Raw genomic sequence first — 17,636 nt, 5'->3', positions numbered from 1 at the left:
CGGCTGTGTTTGTTTTCTTCAGGTATTATTAAACACGAACGATGTGCGACCATTATTCGTAGAAACTATGTATATATATGTCTGTGTTTACGTCTCTATACGTGCACTCTTAGTTGTAGCTTTCAGTGGTTGTATTCTACATAGCGTAACGTTAGCCAGTTAGCATGCATGTTGTTGTTGTTGTCATTCACAAGTGTTGATAAAACTATAGAATGTTCTTTTTCAATGCAACATTGTTTCGGTATTAAAGCGCCAGGCGTCATATACTGTAGGTTACATTGTAACCTCTATGACGTGTTTCGTGTTTGAATGAACTGTCTAGGTGTATGTGTAGCAGTGAGTGGATGGGGGGTGGGACAACCGTACACACCCACTGAATAGATCAGCGGTTCTCAACCTGTGGGTCGGGACCCCCCACAAGATGCTTTTATTTATCTGAGCTGATGACAGTGATGTGACAATTTATGGACTTTTAAGACCTTTTCAGTACCTAAGAAAGAAGAATACTGAAAGAAAGCAAAGAAAAATACCATTACTGCATCAAAAGTAATCAACAAACTAGCTGGTCAAACATTGACCAAATTGTCAAATAATATAAGAAAGAGAGGCGTTGCAAGGTGCTGTGTGCTTGTAGATCGGCTATTTTCACAATATTTATCGGTGGAACCGAGTCAAACAATGTAATACCTCAACTGGTACAATTCCAACTCAGCCTGTCAGGGTGAGGGGTCCCCAGTTCAAATCTGATTATTTTTGGGGGTCATCATGGCCTGAAAAGATTGAGAACCACTGGAATAGATAATGAAATAATCTGATATTTTCATTGAAAACAACAATTCAAGTGGAATCCTTATTTTACTGGTCTTTTGCAGTGTGCCAAAACGTTCGACATGGCTCGAGATTACAAATCTGGTGATTTGATCTTTGCCAAGATGAAGGGCTATCCACACTGGCCAGCCAGAGTAAGTGTAAAAACATGATGTATCTGTCTAAACCCATACTATAATGTACTGCAACTTATAGTTTCAGATCATGGAACAACAATGTTAAATAGATTTTTTTTTGTTCTGCAGTCACAAGTTTGAATGGTCCAATGTGTACGCACTAGTACTTTTTGTTCTTGTTGAGCCTGCTTATTGATTTCCTCTACTAATGAGGAGCAGATGCAGAAGACTGCAAGAAATATGTTGCATCTCTCCCTCTCTCCCCCCCGCCCCAGATTGATGAGGTACCTGATGGTGCTGTGAAACCATCATCCAATGTCAAGTTCCCCATCTTTTTCTTTGGCACCCATGAAACGTAAGTTGGGGTTATTGTAATTGCCAGAATAAATGAAACACCTGGGTAAATTAATATACTTTATGACATTCTTCATATATTTAATTTCATGCTCGTCAAACCATTCAGTGATCATCAGTCTGCCCTAGAGAGACCCTTATCAAGATAAAAATGACACTGAACACGATATACCTTGCCTCCTATAAAGTAAAATCCATTACAGGTCCATTTGGGTCAGATTATACACTTGCAGTGTGAAATTAACTCAGAAGATTTCACTGTGCACTGAGTCAGCATGCTTCCCATTCTTACAGGGCATTCCTGGGTCCAAAAGACATCTTTCCTTACTCGCCAAACAAAGACAAGTATGCCAAGCCCAATAAGAGGAAGGGCTTCAATGAAGGCCTGTGGGAGATAGAGAACAACCCCAAGGTGGAGCTGACCGCCCCCAAGGTAGAGAGCTCTGTCTTCTCGCTCACCTTAACTGATGTTAGAGCATTTATGTAACCGCTAAGTTCTCTTTTCCATCCACACACTACTTAGAGTAATGTGCATGAACTCAGGTTTATCCTCATGCACTGCAAGAAGTATACTCAAATCCTCAATTTGTATGCTCTCAGGGGTTAAAGGGCTAAATTAACATTGAGGATATTATGTACCAAGAATGTAGAAGTAGAATGCTCTTATATGTTTACAGTATGTTAACATCTTGGCCTCAGGCACAGATCGGTCTCACCTAATTTGATCGATGTTGATTATGTCATCTGCAGAGAATGTTCTGTTAACTACAGGAAATGCAATTACTTACAATACTGCACGTATACTGTAACAGTATCCCAGTCCTACATAGTGGAAATTTAAGTGGAGGTTTTCTTAGCGAAAATATAATTGTATTGTCAACCTTAAATCAAGGTATTGAAAACCTGTACCATAAGCCTAGCCCATTGCCCTCGATTAAAATTAGCGCAATGCGCTTCAGCTGTCGGGAATGTACACTGGCACTAGCATGAAAAGAGTTACATCTCGCTGCTACTTGGGGCTGCTTAGTAGCTAACTTATATGAAGTGTGAAAACTCTTTAGTGCAGCATTAAAATTAAGATATATGGATACACAAAACGGTCTGTCCTAATGGTCATAAGTGGATGTTATGGCATAGGGGAGTAGCGGTTTATTGTCTTGTTGCCCACTGATTTTTCCTCTTGACTTTGGGGGGTTGAAGCCGGTCGGTGTAGGGCCTGTGGTCGACAAGGATTCAGACAGCGGCCCAGATGGTGATGAAATGGAAGTGGATGAAAAGACTATGAAATCCAGAGTAAGTTCTTGCCATGAAAATGATTCCTAAGTCGATCGCATACAAAATTAACTTCTGCTTCGATTATCTCTGCTTCTGCTACATTGAAACCTGCTTTTCCGTACCCACATTGTCTGCTCACATACTGTATCTGCTTCTGCTGACTGTATCTGATCTGTTCACCATAGTGTCTCTGTTTCAAAGTGAATATGCGTATCGCGCATGAAGCGTTTTGCAAACAAATGAATAATTGCCCCTTGCCTACCTGGTCCGTGCGTGAAGTTTGGTTAATACAGAAATGTCAAGGCCTGCACAACCAGAGGGGGGATAGGACCCTACCTTTTAAAATCTTTGTCAAGACTCATTTAATCCCCCTGCACCCTCAACCCCCTGGCATCCTGTGCCATGTCTTGGGTCCATTCAGGTTCAAGGAAGTGAGACTGAACAGGAGAATGAGCAGGAGGAGGATGTGGAGGGAAGGTCTATGGAGGCCTCTGAGCAGGGCCCCCAGGGCCAGGATGTACGTACTATGCATGTTGGGATATCACATGAGTGGTTCTCAGCCCCAGTCTGGTTTTCATTCCAGCCATGGCATCATGGAGCTAATTTAGACCTGGAACACCAGGTAAATGTAATTAGGTACCTAAACACTTGCTGCAGGCGTATGGATTTCCAGTTCTGGAGTTGAGAACCACTGAAGTTGTAGGCTCTCCCAAATGCCCCCCCTCCCACCACCACCCGTTCCACCACCAAACAGGGATGCATGCAGCACTTAGTGGTTTTTCATTTGTGGTATTTATGTTTCCTTTCATCGATTAGTTCCTTAGTAGGACCTCAAGGAGATATTGGTGCTTGATACCACTGTCTTTGTCAAGTTTCAACAGGTGGCCATCACTGGTTTGCAAAGTAAAAGGATATATATATTTTTTATATTATGTTTATGTGAATTATGTTGTCCATTACGGCACCTGAATAAACGGTATCAGGCAAGCTCAATAAAATGTTATTGATCTCTTGTTTTTAAAGGTGACTGTGGTTCTTATGTGCAAATTGGAACTGTCTGGCACAGCTGAATAGCATATAAAAGGTTCCATTCCAAAATTAGTTTCTTAATCAGCCAGTTAAAAAAAATATATATATATATACACACACACACACACACACACACACACACACACACACACACACACACACACACATCTTGGTAACGCTTGGTACCCATCAATCATTGTTGTTTGAAAGATCAGTATAATTATTATCAAATCATGTACAAAACATTTTGGAATGAAACTCAAATCAGTCCTTTGCATTTTACCTCCCTGCAATCAAAGTGTGTTTTTGCTTTGACTCTGTCAACTTGCCATCTCGATCACACTGTGATACAGCTGTCTTCTATTATCATTTTAATAGCATTACAGTTGTGTTAACTGCATTTTAATTCATGTTTAATCATGTACATTTTTGCTTTATTCATGTACATTTTTGCATGGCTGTGTACTTTAGAGAATGGTAAGTTGTAAGTTGTGTTTTGACATTTGTGTTTTTGTGCCCACTTACAGCATGAATGATGGTTTAAGCGCAAGCTCTTACTTGTAATGAGGATGATCATAATGTCTTTGACTAACCCCACCCTGACCCTATCCCTCATCCTGCAATCAAACAGATGACAGATTGTGGTTAATGTGCTTTTTGTTCTTCCACTAGATGGGGCCAAGAGCCCAAAAACATGATCCACATTTGAGTCAAGGGAGGCAAAGAGTCTGCCACTTTGAAATTAGAACAATGCATAGACTTTACTCCCTTCTGCACCTATTTTTTTTGCATGTTAAATTTAGCAATTTATGCGATCTGTTGTGTATGTGTGTTGTTTAGAAATGAGACCCATCTAAAAACATGGGTTATTAGATGTGAGAAAAACAGGATTGATAATGAGTACTACATTTGATCACTCTGGATTCGCTGTGTTCATAACCTTTTTTAAGCTGTTACAGACCAAGAGAACTGCACAAACCGTGAAAAGGAGGGTCATGACCTGTAATGAAATTGATGAAACTTTTCTTGTTTCAGGACTCCACACAGAAGGACTCCACAGACATTCCCAAACCCAAAAGAGGAAGGAAGAAAAAGGTTGGTCCTATTCTCTATGATTAACAGTGGCAAATGGTAGGTGGGAAACTTTTCAAATTTGTTCTAATGAATACAATTGGCCGCATTTGCAGGAGGGAAGCCGCGCAAGGAGTCAAAACTCTGTCACTGCACTAGCGGCTCATACAGGTTGGCTTGTTCAGTGGGGAGCTGAGAAGAATAGTGTTTCTCCACATGCATTATGTCCTCTTTAGTGAGACTTCTCACTGTCAGGTGAAAAGTGTCGGAGAGATACATTGTCACCTACACCCTCCCTTACGAACCAACCAGTAGTGGTCAGCACAGTGACTAGGGACTACAATATAAGAGGGAATTGGAAATTGACTAAATTGGGAGAAAAAGAGAAAATCATTGCAAACAATGGATACTAACTAGAACTTGCATTCAAATTAAAAAGTCCAAAAACATTTTTTTTCTTTAGACATTTCATTTGGATATCATTAAGCCACTTAAGGCTTTAACATAAAAGAGAAAATACATTTAAAATAATAATTTGTGAATCACCTTTTCAGTGAATGTGCTATAACAAAATTACATGGGTATATATGTCTCCTCTTTACTTTCCCAGAGTGAGGCTGACCAGGACTCTGATAAAGAGGATGTTCCTGCCAGTCCATCTAGTCCATCAGGTAGACCATACTGTCTCCAGTGACGCTGTAGCGTGTCCATTTGATGTTATGTTTGTAACATGCTGAAAATAACTATGTTATTATATTCAAACATCCTATGTTGGCAGCAGAGTGACATATTAAGCAGTATGCTGAGATATACAGTGCAATGATAATTAAAGAATGTATGATGTCAGTTTAGGAATATAATGTGTGCCCCACCAGTAAATATTTTAGTGGCTGTAGGAGCATATTGAAGCTATATTGGTTTTTGCCAACACTCCAGATGCTGTGTGTGTGTGTGTGTGTGTGTGTGTGTGTGTGTGTGTGTGTGTGTGTGTGTGTGTGTGTGTGTGTGTGTGTGTGTGTGTGTGTGTGTGTGTGTGTGTGTGTGTGTGTGTGTGTGTGTGTGTGTGTGTGTGTGTGTGTGTGTGTGTGCGCGCGCTTGTGCATGCGTCTCCCCAGGTGGAGAGGTTCCTAAACGTAGAGGCAGGAAGCCCAAAAGTCTCCTTCAGATGCAGGATGGCCAAGGCTCTGGAAGTGAAATGTAAGATTAAAATATCTTAATTGAAATAAGATTATTCCTGTTGATTATGATTGCAGTGCAAAAATGTATATGTTAATTCCTGATACTGGCAACTGAATATTTTTCCTGGACGTAACACTAAAGTATCTCCATTCAGGGACTCCACTGAGTCAGACAGGAAGAGGAAGAGGGCAGGGGATGACAAGTCCAAGAGTGGAGATGAAGAGAAGAGGATGGATGGTCGGAAGAAGGAGGAGAGCAAAGGGAAGGAGGCAGATGGGAAGGAACCTGAAGGCAAGAGGAAGAGACAGGGAAAAGATGACAGCTCTTCTGGCTCTGATGATGAAGAGGCAAGTGGGGGTGACAGTCCGCTCCAGTTGATAGTTCTAATTTATTGAAATGGCGAGTATGGAACAACGATGGTATACTTTATCCCATTTAGACCTGAGAGCGATTCTAAAATGCCTTTTTTTTTCAAAATAATAAAAAATGTCTATGTTGCTGTATCATAGGAACAACTAATGTGACACAGGTGCATCTAGGTTGCAACGGGTCTAAATGGGTTATACTTTATTTTACGGTGAGAGATATCCTGGTATTAAGGGTCAAAGTGATGGAAGGCAGACTTTTTTGCAATGTATTCGGGCTGTCTCCAACTCAGAATTTCCATGGTCAAATCAGATTCGGCAGTTGAATATGATTAGTTTTATATCATTTATATAAAGGTCTATTCTGGAAAATGTTGCCCTAAAGTAACTAGTAAAAAAACGTATATCAGGCAGATTATCACAGCCACAGGTGGAGTAGAACTGTTGCATTTGGGTCCAATAGTACTGTAGTAGATGGAAAGGAATACATCTCACACACCTATGGTGTGTCCCCTATGACAGAGTGAGTGTGGGCATGGGGCTGTGTGCTTCTGTACAAAATGTACATACAATTACGACTGTAATTGATTTAGCACAATTTGAATGAGGCAATTCTAGGTAGAAGCCATGTCAGCGTAATGACATCCCACATGTTTCCAGACACATACATTTTGATTGTTTAGGTAGGAAAAACAAAAAAATACACTGCAAGATTATATTGGATTATCTGCCATTTGACATGTCGTCAAATGGCTGATAAACTAAGGTGCCATTCCTTCATACAGTACAGTATGTAAGTGGTGGTACTTTCTGGCACAGGCCTACAGCATTCCACTATGGCCATAGTATTTCCATTTAAATACTCTTATGTGGAGGATCTAGTAAAACAGGTTACTGCAATTGACTAGTTGACAGTATGTCAACCTCTTTGAATGCTGTGTTTTGCATCAAGACAAAATCTGCACAGAGATTGTTAGTAGAGGTCATCTTTTGTAATGACTAATACGTTTCCCTCGTGTTTTGTAATGAGCAGAAAACCAAAGGCCGGAAGAGACAGCAGAACTCCATAGAAACTGAGAAAGATGGACGGCGACGCAAAGCAGAGGATCTGAGGGAGTATGTACTCTCACACACTCTCTCATACATCATACATACATACATACATACATACATACATACATACATACATACATACATACATACACTCACCTATAATTGAGTGTCTCTTTGCAGACAAAACAAGGATGAAGGTAAGAAGACTGAAGAGAGGAAAGGAGACAAGAAGAAAGGTGAGCTGGAAAGAGATACCATTGGGCATAATTGGTTAAGCCAACACGATGCTCCAGGAGATTAATCTCATGTTTTCCAGCAAATGGCCACATAATGTTATTTAACTATAAGCCTTTTAACGATGTTGAAAATATCAACACAAATGGCATTCTTAAAATCCTGAACTCGCCTCTATGCATTACATATTAGTTCATATACAGTAGTAGCAATGTATTACGTTTTTGGGGCAAAACATATTTTTCATTTATTTTCCACAGAAACTTCGACAGAGTCCAAACTCCAGAAGTTACACAATGACATCAGAATATCACTGAAGCTTGACAACCCAGTAAGTTTGATCACTGGAGACACAGTAGTCCTTATTTATCAGGAATCATCTCACAACAAGGTTAACGTGATTATGAAACGGTCGTATCACACCAATCACAGCGTAAGAATTGTCCGGGTGTTGATAAATGTGGTGGCTGCAATCGTCATTTTAATATCACAGCCTTAAACATTCTAATTTCAGAGGCCTTGCCTTTTCTATTTATTTCTCTCTCCTCTTCTAGGATGTAAAAAGGGGCCTGGAGGCCTTAGATGAGATGTGCACCCTGCAGGTCACCACACAGCACCTGCATAAACACAACGAGCTCATCGCCTCGCTCAAAAAGGTAGACGCCTCCCCTCCAGATGGTTTGTATAGAAATGGATTCAGCACCCATAAGATAAACATGGCCATTTGCCACTGCCTTTTATTGAGATGTCTTTTCTTATTCTTCTGCACTGTAATTTTACACTTATTTTTCAATGTCCTTGATGTTTTATGTAAAGCACATTGAATTATTTTTTTGAAATGTGCTATACAAATAAACGTGTCTTACAGCAGCAAATAATTTGATAAAATTGGGAAAATACTTCAGAGATTATATTTTTTTGTTTTATGTGTTTTTCAGCTCCGCAAGTTCAAGGCTAGTCAGGACATCATGGACAAGGCCACCATGCTGTACAACAAGTTCAAGAGTATGTTTCTAGTGGGGGAGGGGGACTGTGTGCTCAGCCAGGTGCTCAACAAGTCTCTGGCTGAACAGCGCCAATACGAGGAGGCCAAGAAAGGTGCATTGAAGAGAGCTGAGCAGGCCAGAGAACAATCCTCAGGTACCTAATACACATACTTATCAGTTAAGCCCTATTTGTATTTTATACCGAGGCTATTCAAAAATAGCCAGTGTAGATAGGCTATTATAGAAAATAATTGACCAATTGTCAGCCTTCTGAATGGTCCCTCACATTGTTTGTTTAGTTTGCTAAAAATGTGAAAATATATCTAGTTTTTGGAGAGAAAAAAAAAAACATGTTATGTCCAGTAACTATACTGCACCCAAGACGTCATCACAGAGCAGAATGCGCAATCTGCGCATGCCTGGGGGAAACGAATTGTTGCGCCGTTCACTCTGTTGTTATATTCGGGAGTTAGATAGCCATAATTCTGCTATTATAGGCATAATAGGCATAATGCTGCTATTATATACAAACAGATCCAACTTCCAACAAATCATTTTTATTGAGTAAACAAGGTATTACAAACTGCATAATTTAATCTACTTTCATTAAACCCGGTGAAGATCATTTATTTTATGAATGGACATTTGACCAGAGCTGCTGCGGGTAATGGCGCCCTCTATAGGCTTAGTTGGCTTACCCCCTCCTCTGCGCGGTCATATCCTCTCAATGTTTACAAACATGAAACCCGTCTATAGGGCATAGCAGTGGCAGCCATTTTCTGGTTCCATCGTTCCAGACCCCATTAATTTTTCCCATAGAGATTTCCAAAAATATTTATATCAATTATTTTAAGCCTAGAATCAAGCCATCCAGGATCCTGGTGATTCATGACCATAAAACGTTTGATTCTGTAAAAAAAAGGTATTTATTAAATATAGTATATCATATAATTAAATATTCTTTTTTTTTCACAGAATCAAATGTTTTATGGTCATAATTCACCAGGATTCACCAAATTGCAACATATCCATGCCTTCTTTTCCATCGGCACAAAAAGAACCGTAATTTCTGCATCTGAGCAGATTTTCCACTTGCACTGCATTAACCACTTTAACCCTGGCACCCCTATTTTGGGCAATGTTCACAACATTTTTCAAAATATACAATGTTTCGCCAGTGGTCTCACTCTCACCCCTCTTCACGCCCATTGGTTGCTGTTGTTTGGTTGAACAAATATCCTCTCTCTCGGCCCACTGCCTCGTATTGATATTTTATGTACGGTATTAATTTCTTACGGCAACACTGTATATATTTCTTCTTGGTCCAAATAAGATTTTAGATCAGTCAAATAAAAGGGGTGAGTAGTTTATAAAGAATGTATTGTGTGGGATTCATGTCCCACACATCTTATTTTGACAATGTTTTTGCTGTAAAGATAACAAGATGACAAACGGTGACTCCAACCCAGAGGATAAGAAGCAGGACACTGACAGAGAGAATCTACCTGAGGAGGCATCTGCAGGAGATGGGAGCAGGTAGGAATCAAACCCATCAGTCACATACTGTATGTTACTGTGGTACATACATGTATGCGCAGACTTGAAATGATAAACATTACCAATAACTTCTACTTGTATGTTAAAATACGTTTTGGTCAATGCATATTATTATTTAATCTGCAGTGCTTCAAAAGCGCAGGAGGAGTCCACTTGAAGAGAATCCATTTAACTGCGGATTTCCTCAGATGACTTCATCCAAATGTGGGCTTGGGATCTTGTGTCCAACTGTCTTTTGAGGGTCACCTGAGGCCTGTCAATGACCGACCCCACAGCACACACCAGGTTAACTAGGGTTCTAGTTGAGTTCTAGACCTCTCAGCTCCAAGTTTGGTTGCACTTATAGGTTGCAGTCAAAAGGTTACAAAATTAATCTAACACATCATGTCAAGACAAAAACTTGTTAAGTTTTATTTTATTTTTATTTTTTACAAATGTTTTGTTTGTATAATGTTATCCCACTCAGGACATCACACCTGACCAATGCTGCTGTCCCCTCCATATCCATTCAGATGAGTACACTAATGCTTAATTAGGGTCTGTCGTACAACATTGTCACTCACCGAAAATGGCTGATTTATGAGTTCACAACCTGTCGCAGATGCTACGTGTTTATTTACAAGCTCACAAGTTGCGGATGCGATGTGTTGCGAGTTTATAAATTGATAGCATGTTTGAGCAGTTCATGTCAAAGGCGGATGATCCTTTGCTCAATTATGCTCTCTACATGACTAGAATAGTGAGTGGTGTTTGTCTCATAGTCATTAGACTGTTCATGTGGGTGCATTACCACACATCTGTAGCATGGACACAGGACACACAATTAATGGAAACACGAAATCTGCAGTGTTAACATTTTCAAAATCAAGGTGTTTGAATTATGTTTCTTTGTTACTGATGTCTTGATAAGTCTTTTTTTTCTCTCTCTCAGAGAAGCTTAAATTTACAAGATTGCACTCAACAGCAAGAAGTTTTATTTTGGCTTTGCACAATGATTACACATCAACTGCGCTTAGTGTCAGTAGTCGGTCAATTTAAGATACAATGCGGAGTGGACCCAATTTTCAAGTGTCTAATTCTATATTACTGACATTGACATTCCTACAACAGCTGAGTTGGATTTGAGTTCTAGTTATTGATAGAACAGTTGCAGCTTGAACTGTTATTACGCACATTTATTTCCGTTCAAAAATGTTTTTGACTTGTTTTACTCAATGTACGTCGAGTCCATGTAAAGTGGGCTGAAAGGCTCCTAAATTCCTTAGTTTGCCAAAGTGTTATTTTGCCAAGAAAATGCTTTTTCTTTTCTTTTTTATGTAGTGTAAAAAATAAGTATTCTTGTGCCTGTCTGAAGACCTGTTTCATCTGCTAATAAAGCAATGCTTCTTAGCTCAGTCTCCATGTTGACTAAGATATAGTATATTTGCCAGTATGATTAGCCTGGAAACCTGACAATCTGAGTCCTCATCAAATTCACAGGAAATACCTACATTTACTGGGGGATGTGGTGCACCGTCAGTTTTTAAGCTGTATTGGATGGAACATTTGAAACTGCACATATGCAGCTTTCTATAAACAAAACAGTGCTTCCCCATCCCCGACATCAGAGACCTCCCATCAGATATCGTAAATATTTTGTTAAACATGTGGAATAGGGTTTTTCTTCCCCCAAATGAATAGTTTTCCTGTCCACCTGTTTCTGCGGGAATTTACTGTGGCACAGGCCTGGTGGGGGACGCGTTATTATGAATCCCACGCCAGGTCCTGGCAAACCCCGCTGTGATTGACAGTTCTCGTATTTGCTACTATGCCTATACCTAACCTTAACCCTAACCCCAGTAAAACTATGCCTGCCAGGGAGCCAATCAGACACGTAAGGCGGGTCTAAATCCTGGAGCGTTGGTGGGATCCATAATCAGGCGTGGGGGACATGTATAGCCTACAACCGGAACTGACACCCACTCTCCGCTGGAAACGTGTGGATAGATTTTGCACCAGGACTCAAAGGACTAATTTAGGATTCATTCTTGATCCACTATATTAAACAACATTTTCCACTTATGAGACCCTATCAGATGATCTCACACAGTACTTTTGGGTTCTTACTTGCCATTTGAGAAGCATCAAGGTAAAGGAATATAATCACATGCTTTTAAACAAAGATTTATTTGAAATAGGAAATTATTAAACAAACTGCTGTCAGTACAAGTTGACACATTAGCATTGGCAGTGCAAACAATTATCAAAACATTTCTCCGTTTCAACACAAAATACACTAAGTACCAATAGATTTGCATTTCAAAAGAAAGAGGAAAACAAACGGAACAGTATTGTATATCATTAAATAATGGATCTCAGTAGTAAATGCTTTAGTTGAAGGCACCAGGGTCCACGTAAGGATAGGCCAGGAAATCTCCAAGTTTGTTTCCTTCAGTGTCGTAGTGCGCCGCCCGGAAGCATTTGTCACAGAACAGACAGGGTTCACTCGGAGCCAAGCGGTCGTTGATAGTTAGCCATCTGGAATTTATCATGAAGTGTGTGTTGAGGTTTGAAAGAAAGGACAGAACAAGTTATCATGTTGCTATACAGACTGGAACATTTTCTGCACAAAAAATGACCCTTGGCTTCCCAGTTTAACATCAACCCTGGTGCCCCTATTTGTCAAATAAAGAAATATTTCATAGATTTAAAAAATAGATCTACAAGCTCACAATGTCGACGCACTATGAGCTTGTAGATCGGCAATTTTCACTATTGTCATTTCTAAAAAGAGAAAACAAATACAATAAAATATCTTGATGTGTACAGGAACAGAGGTTCCTCTACAAAAAAGTAAAACACCTGTTAAAGTTTTAGATTAAATATGCAATAAAATAATGGCCATGATTTTAATCAAGAGAAAGTTTCACATGGATGATGTTTCAGTTCGGTTCCGTTTTACAAACCTGCCGATAAAGATGTGGCACACAGCGCACTTCCTGGTCATGACCCTGTGTTTGTGGGTGAGCATTGGATAAAGATTCCTGTCTAGACAATCATCTTTATGAGACAGCCTGAAATGAAAGAATACAAAAACATGTATACATCACCAGTTAGAAATGTAATGCGCAAGGAAAACATTTGTGGCACACCTTCATTCTTAAGAAATACAAAGGAGGAAGAAAAAAGTGAAAGAAAGCTAAGCTTGTTCTGAGTATTGCAAGTCCCAATAGCCTCTGCTTTGAATATTTTCTATGGACTCCTTCTCCAATCAATGTACTGGGAAGAGAGGAGGTTGGAGTGGAGGATGGCAACTTAGGATAACCACATTTTTACAGGCCATGTTAAAGCAAGATATAAATGTTAGGCTGTGAAGCCAGGTGATCTACAGGGCCTGGGGGAAACTTAATCTAATGTAGCTTGTGATCCCCCTCCTTTCTGAAAATCCATTCATCTTATCTGAAACGTTTATTCCAATACTGATGCTGTTGTTCATAAAACCTTGTTCAGAGGCCAAGCACACATGTACATTTGTAAATACCATTAAATGAATGGAATGATAATACATTAATTACTAAATTAAACCATTGTATAATGCTAATGGTTTAATTAGAAGGCGTGCGTTAGCATATCAAAAGTACTTCTGCACTATCCCTTGAGGTACAATTGAGAGATTTACTAAATACTACTCAGACATTTCAGTGTACCACCCTGGTCCCTGATATAGCTTCCTTGTCATCCAGGGGTGCAGGGTGCATTAGCTGTTAAGGCATGTACAGTATGTGTATAGAAGATGTAATATTAAAAAAGAGGTAAAACTTACATACAGTACAAAAGCACATACACAAACGAGGTGGCAGTATTAGCTGAAATGACAGCACCAACCTGATATCAGTGATCATGATGAGATGCTCACAGTCTCCCTGGTGACAGTAAAGGTAAGGGTAGCCCACCTTTATCTTGAGGTCCTCAAACCTTGTGCCTTCCATCTTGGCAGTGGTGTACGAGGGTAAGTTGTGGGTCTTTGCCCACTCTATGGTGGTCCTGTTCGGAAAACACAACAGCACATTTGATTAGTAAAGCTGAAAAGAAACGAATATAGGATTTTTAATTTACACGATTAGTAGCAGTAGCACGTTTGAGTTGTTGAAAAAGTTGAATCATAACATTATTACAGGGCTCTTAACAGGGCTAAACCCAGTTTCTGTAATTAAATTCTGTTCTTCGCTTAATTCACTAAAAACAAATCCTAAAAGGCCAGACATATGCAATACGTAGCTATTAGTAATTATTAACTGTAGGAGATTAAGAGCACAACATAAGATTTTGCATTATTCATAAAGGTCTAAGCTCTCTCAATCAATGCATCGGGAGGTAAAACGTACGCGCTGATGTCCTGACACTCAGGAAATCGCATGTCATTGTAGAAGACTCCCTCAAAAAAGAAGAAGGCAGACTTGTGATGATCCTGAAAGAGAGGAAAAAAAAAGCTTTTCGTAAGATAACCTGGTCATCCTCATTCCATCTTCACATATTACTGACACTAACCAGTAGTGATGTGCGGGTCGGGTTTTTTCATGACCCGCCCCAGAACCCAACCAGCCTCAACCCGCCCCGCGAACCCATATATAAATCTATGGCTCAACCCGCCCCGCGACCCGCGGTGGGAAAAAAAAGATAATCATCATCATAATAGCTCAGATTTATATAGTGCTCTTTTAATACCCAAAGTCGCTTTAAATGTCTACAGTAGCACAACATTGTCATGGGCTAAATAAACAAGCATGTTGTTCAAAATAGGGTTTTTTTTTTTGTATGCGAGAGCAGCTGACCCGCTCACCCGCAGCCCGCATAATTGCCTCTGAAATCCTGACTCGACCACCCGCGCCGCGGGTTGACCCGCGGGTTACGGGTCGGCCCGCTCATCACTACTAACCAGCCTCCTTGTGTATGTGTACACAAATGCTCACCTTGCTGATGAAATCCGGAGCCATGTCAGGCACAAAGCTGAACTCTCCGCACACCTGCAAGTCACTAACGCAGCAAATGCCATCCCTCAGGTCTGTGAGGAAGTGGGAACCCGTCATCAACACCGTCATATGAGGTCTCATGTATTTGAACTAATCAGAGAACAGGCAAATGGTCAGTACTGCGGATGTGTCTCTGATGGTAAAATACATGTATATGTTACAGTTCATGTGGGAAACCAGTACATGTGGAAAAAGCGGAACGAGGAGCGCTCGAGGGAAGCCGGGGCCGGGTCTCTTTGGAGACTAGACCCCTTGAGGGAAACAAAACACCCCCCGGCCGCCAGGGTAACATGCGTTCTCGAGGCCGGGGTGGTGATTAGTGTTTCTTTTTTTTTTGTTGGCCATCTGCCTCGGCCTGCGCAGACTTGTGGCCTAAAACGAGCGTTCCCCGTTCCGCTTCTCCCACATGTACTGGTATCCCACATGTACCGATAATATACACCACAAGCACTTGCTAGATTTATAGGGTGCCACCATCTTGGATTAACAGTTGTACCAGGATTGGCTCTCATACTGTATGAAACATTTCCATTTTCCTCTGTTTGACTATACAGACAGAGCACAGGCTGAATGTTGGTTTGATGGCATTTCTGACTTGGTGAAGGTGAATGTAAAATACCAGATGTGGAAAGACACGTCAACTCACTCTATCAAAAATGGTTGGGTAGTAGATGTTGAGGGTTAGAATGAGCTCTCCTTCAGGGATCATGTTTTCCACATTCTCCGAAGCCCTACCAACAGTTAACCTTTCCTGGAAGACAAAATACAGGACCATGTACTGTATGACAGAGTTACTATATATATATATATATACTGAGTATACACGTACATGTATGTATGTATGTACTATAAGAGTGTGTTTTAAGATACAGTATGTGCTAGAAGTGCCATATCTCACATTAGCGACATTAAACAAGTCAAGAGAGCAAATATATTAGGTCTTTATCTCACATGAAGGTAGTTGGTCAAATCTATTGTTTTGTGGGAAATACAGTGATGTAGGGAAAACCAAGCGTGTTTCAGAAAGAATGCTCATCCACCCACTCTCTTGTTAACAGACTACCGGTGCATAGCACCTCTGTAGCTTAGATCAGAATACCTACCATTTCATCAGCGTAAAGATCGTGTCGGCAGATCTTATTGATCTTTAGAGAACTTTTGTAATCCTGCTTCTTCTTTCTTTGTCTGTTCAAATATAATCACAGAAGGAGAATGTGAATGCGTGCATGCCATAAAGGTTAGTTACTTCATTTAGGATATGTAACTGTGACACTACAAGCTGAGCTGCTGTTCCTACATTAATGTTTGTAGAGTTGGATCCTCGGGCACAAATTCTGTGTCAGGGGGTTCGTCCAAAGGGTGGCACCGAAGTGAATCAACACTTGAAGGAGAAACCAAAAAACAGGGTAAGTTATACTGGACAAAATACAATTCTGCAGTTTTTATTATACATTTATTGTAACAATGCTTATTCGCAATAACTTTTATACCGTTGGATAGCCTTATTTCCCTTTTAAATGGTACATTTGTAAGGAACATGCATTTGTGGGTTGAGCAGTGCAGCTGACAATGTGGTTAATTGCGGCCATGACAAATGTAACAAATCTCTGCCTATAACAAACAGCTTATTCTGCTGTTGCCATCGACCTAATTCAGGTGCCCACTCGTCCAGGTGCCCAGTTGGTTTTGGTGCCCAGTTGTCCCTAGGACAGGACAGGTTTTGGTGCCCACCTGTCCTGTTACCCTGTCGGTCTCCCGTTGGACTGGACTGGACGGCTCACTGATTTCTTCATACTGTTTATTATCTAGTATCCTTCTGAACTTGATATTATGTCGCCCAGCCATAAATCAACCACGTCATATTCACTCATTCACATAATAATTAATTAGTCAGTTTACCTGCAGATGCTCTTTAGTTCAGTCATGGTCTCAGGACATATGCCCATTTCCGTTGCAAAGGCCGTGTCAAACGTATCCTCATCGCCCACCCGATAGGAATAGAGGGACGGCTTCAATCTGTCGTGCCATAAACGTTTAAATGTGCCAATATGAAATATCTTGGTGTTAACACCATCAATTTCATATTCTGGGATGTTCGGATTGCTGTTTGAACCGCCGCTGCTGGAAGCCGCCATGTTTTTTTGTCTCAAAGTCACGTGATGGATTGGAGCCTCTTGGGAAATGTAGTATTTATTAGCTGATTAGTGATCGGATTGAAGTCATGCCAAATCAGAAGTCATGGATGTTGTTGGGTGTGGTGATGGCAGTGGTGAAAAAAAGAAATAGCCGATCTACAAGCTCACATTTTGAAAACTTGTGAAATGGGACATTCTGCTTCTGCATCGTAGGTAAGTACTTTTAATGTTGCCAATACTTTTGTAGTACAAAGTAAATTTGTACTGTTTAGTGTTTAATACTTAAGCGGGACTTTTACTTGTAACTGAGTATTATTGTGAAATTGATACTTTAATACTTGAGTAAATAATGTGTGTAGAAGGATCAGTGGTCCAATTTGGTTCCATTTGTACACTCTCAGAGTTCCAGAATGGTCCATTTGGAACCCCCTCAAGAACCCTGGTG

The 17,636-nt window shown here is 40.3% G+C and overlaps 2 protein-coding genes across 3 annotated transcripts in view; one reads left to right on the top strand and one right to left on the bottom strand.

The window, feature by feature from the left end:
* The window catches only part of psip1a (PC4 and SFRS1 interacting protein 1a), an 11,477-nt gene extending 41 nt beyond the window's left edge, over positions 1 to 11,436 (top strand). Inside the window, exons 1-17 of one of the 2 annotated variants that reach the window (XM_084083014.1) lie at positions 1 to 22; positions 873 to 962; positions 1,220 to 1,299; positions 1,593 to 1,731; positions 2,499 to 2,591; positions 2,995 to 3,090; positions 4,638 to 4,697; positions 5,284 to 5,344; positions 5,789 to 5,870; positions 6,007 to 6,199; positions 7,251 to 7,333; positions 7,451 to 7,506; positions 7,765 to 7,835; positions 8,059 to 8,160; positions 8,443 to 8,644; positions 9,927 to 10,026; positions 10,174 to 11,436. The exon at positions 1 to 22 is cut by the window's left edge and continues 41 nt beyond it. In XM_084083014.1, the coding sequence (XP_083939140.1) occupies positions 891 to 962; positions 1,220 to 1,299; positions 1,593 to 1,731; positions 2,499 to 2,591; positions 2,995 to 3,090; positions 4,638 to 4,697; positions 5,284 to 5,344; positions 5,789 to 5,870; positions 6,007 to 6,199; positions 7,251 to 7,333; positions 7,451 to 7,506; positions 7,765 to 7,835; positions 8,059 to 8,160; positions 8,443 to 8,644; positions 9,927 to 10,026; positions 10,174 to 10,204 (1,521 nt within the window). In that variant the 5' untranslated portion in view covers positions 1 to 22; positions 873 to 890 and the 3' untranslated portion in view covers positions 10,205 to 11,436. The remainder of the gene's footprint in view (positions 23 to 872; positions 963 to 1,219; positions 1,300 to 1,592; positions 1,732 to 2,498; positions 2,592 to 2,994; positions 3,091 to 4,637; positions 4,698 to 5,283; positions 5,345 to 5,788; positions 5,871 to 6,006; positions 6,200 to 7,250; positions 7,334 to 7,450; positions 7,507 to 7,764; positions 7,836 to 8,058; positions 8,161 to 8,442; positions 8,645 to 9,926; positions 10,027 to 10,173) is intronic. The other variant, XM_084083015.1, reaches the window with a different exon arrangement.
* A 758-nt stretch (positions 11,437 to 12,194) lies between these two features.
* snapc3 (small nuclear RNA activating complex, polypeptide 3) lies at positions 12,195 to 17,191 on the bottom strand (the record flags this gene model as incomplete). Its single annotated transcript, XM_084083124.1, has 9 exons — positions 12,195 to 12,564; positions 12,993 to 13,100; positions 13,912 to 14,070; positions 14,412 to 14,494; positions 14,997 to 15,146; positions 15,703 to 15,807; positions 16,160 to 16,241; positions 16,354 to 16,437; positions 16,956 to 17,191. The coding sequence occupies 9 exons, from the start codon at positions 17,189 to 17,191 to the stop codon at positions 12,417 to 12,419; spliced, it is 1,155 nt and encodes a 384-aa protein (XP_083939250.1). The 3' UTR covers positions 12,195 to 12,416.
* Positions 17,192 to 17,636: the final 445 nt, after the last annotated feature.

The sequence above is a fragment of the Gymnoscopelus microlampas genome (genome assembly GCF_963454915.1).
Source record: "Gymnoscopelus microlampas genome assembly, chromosome: 2".
In the NCBI taxonomy this organism is placed as follows: domain Eukaryota; kingdom Metazoa; phylum Chordata; class Actinopteri; order Myctophiformes; family Myctophidae; genus Gymnoscopelus; species Gymnoscopelus microlampas.
This window is presented reverse-complemented; position numbering and strand designations above follow the sequence as displayed.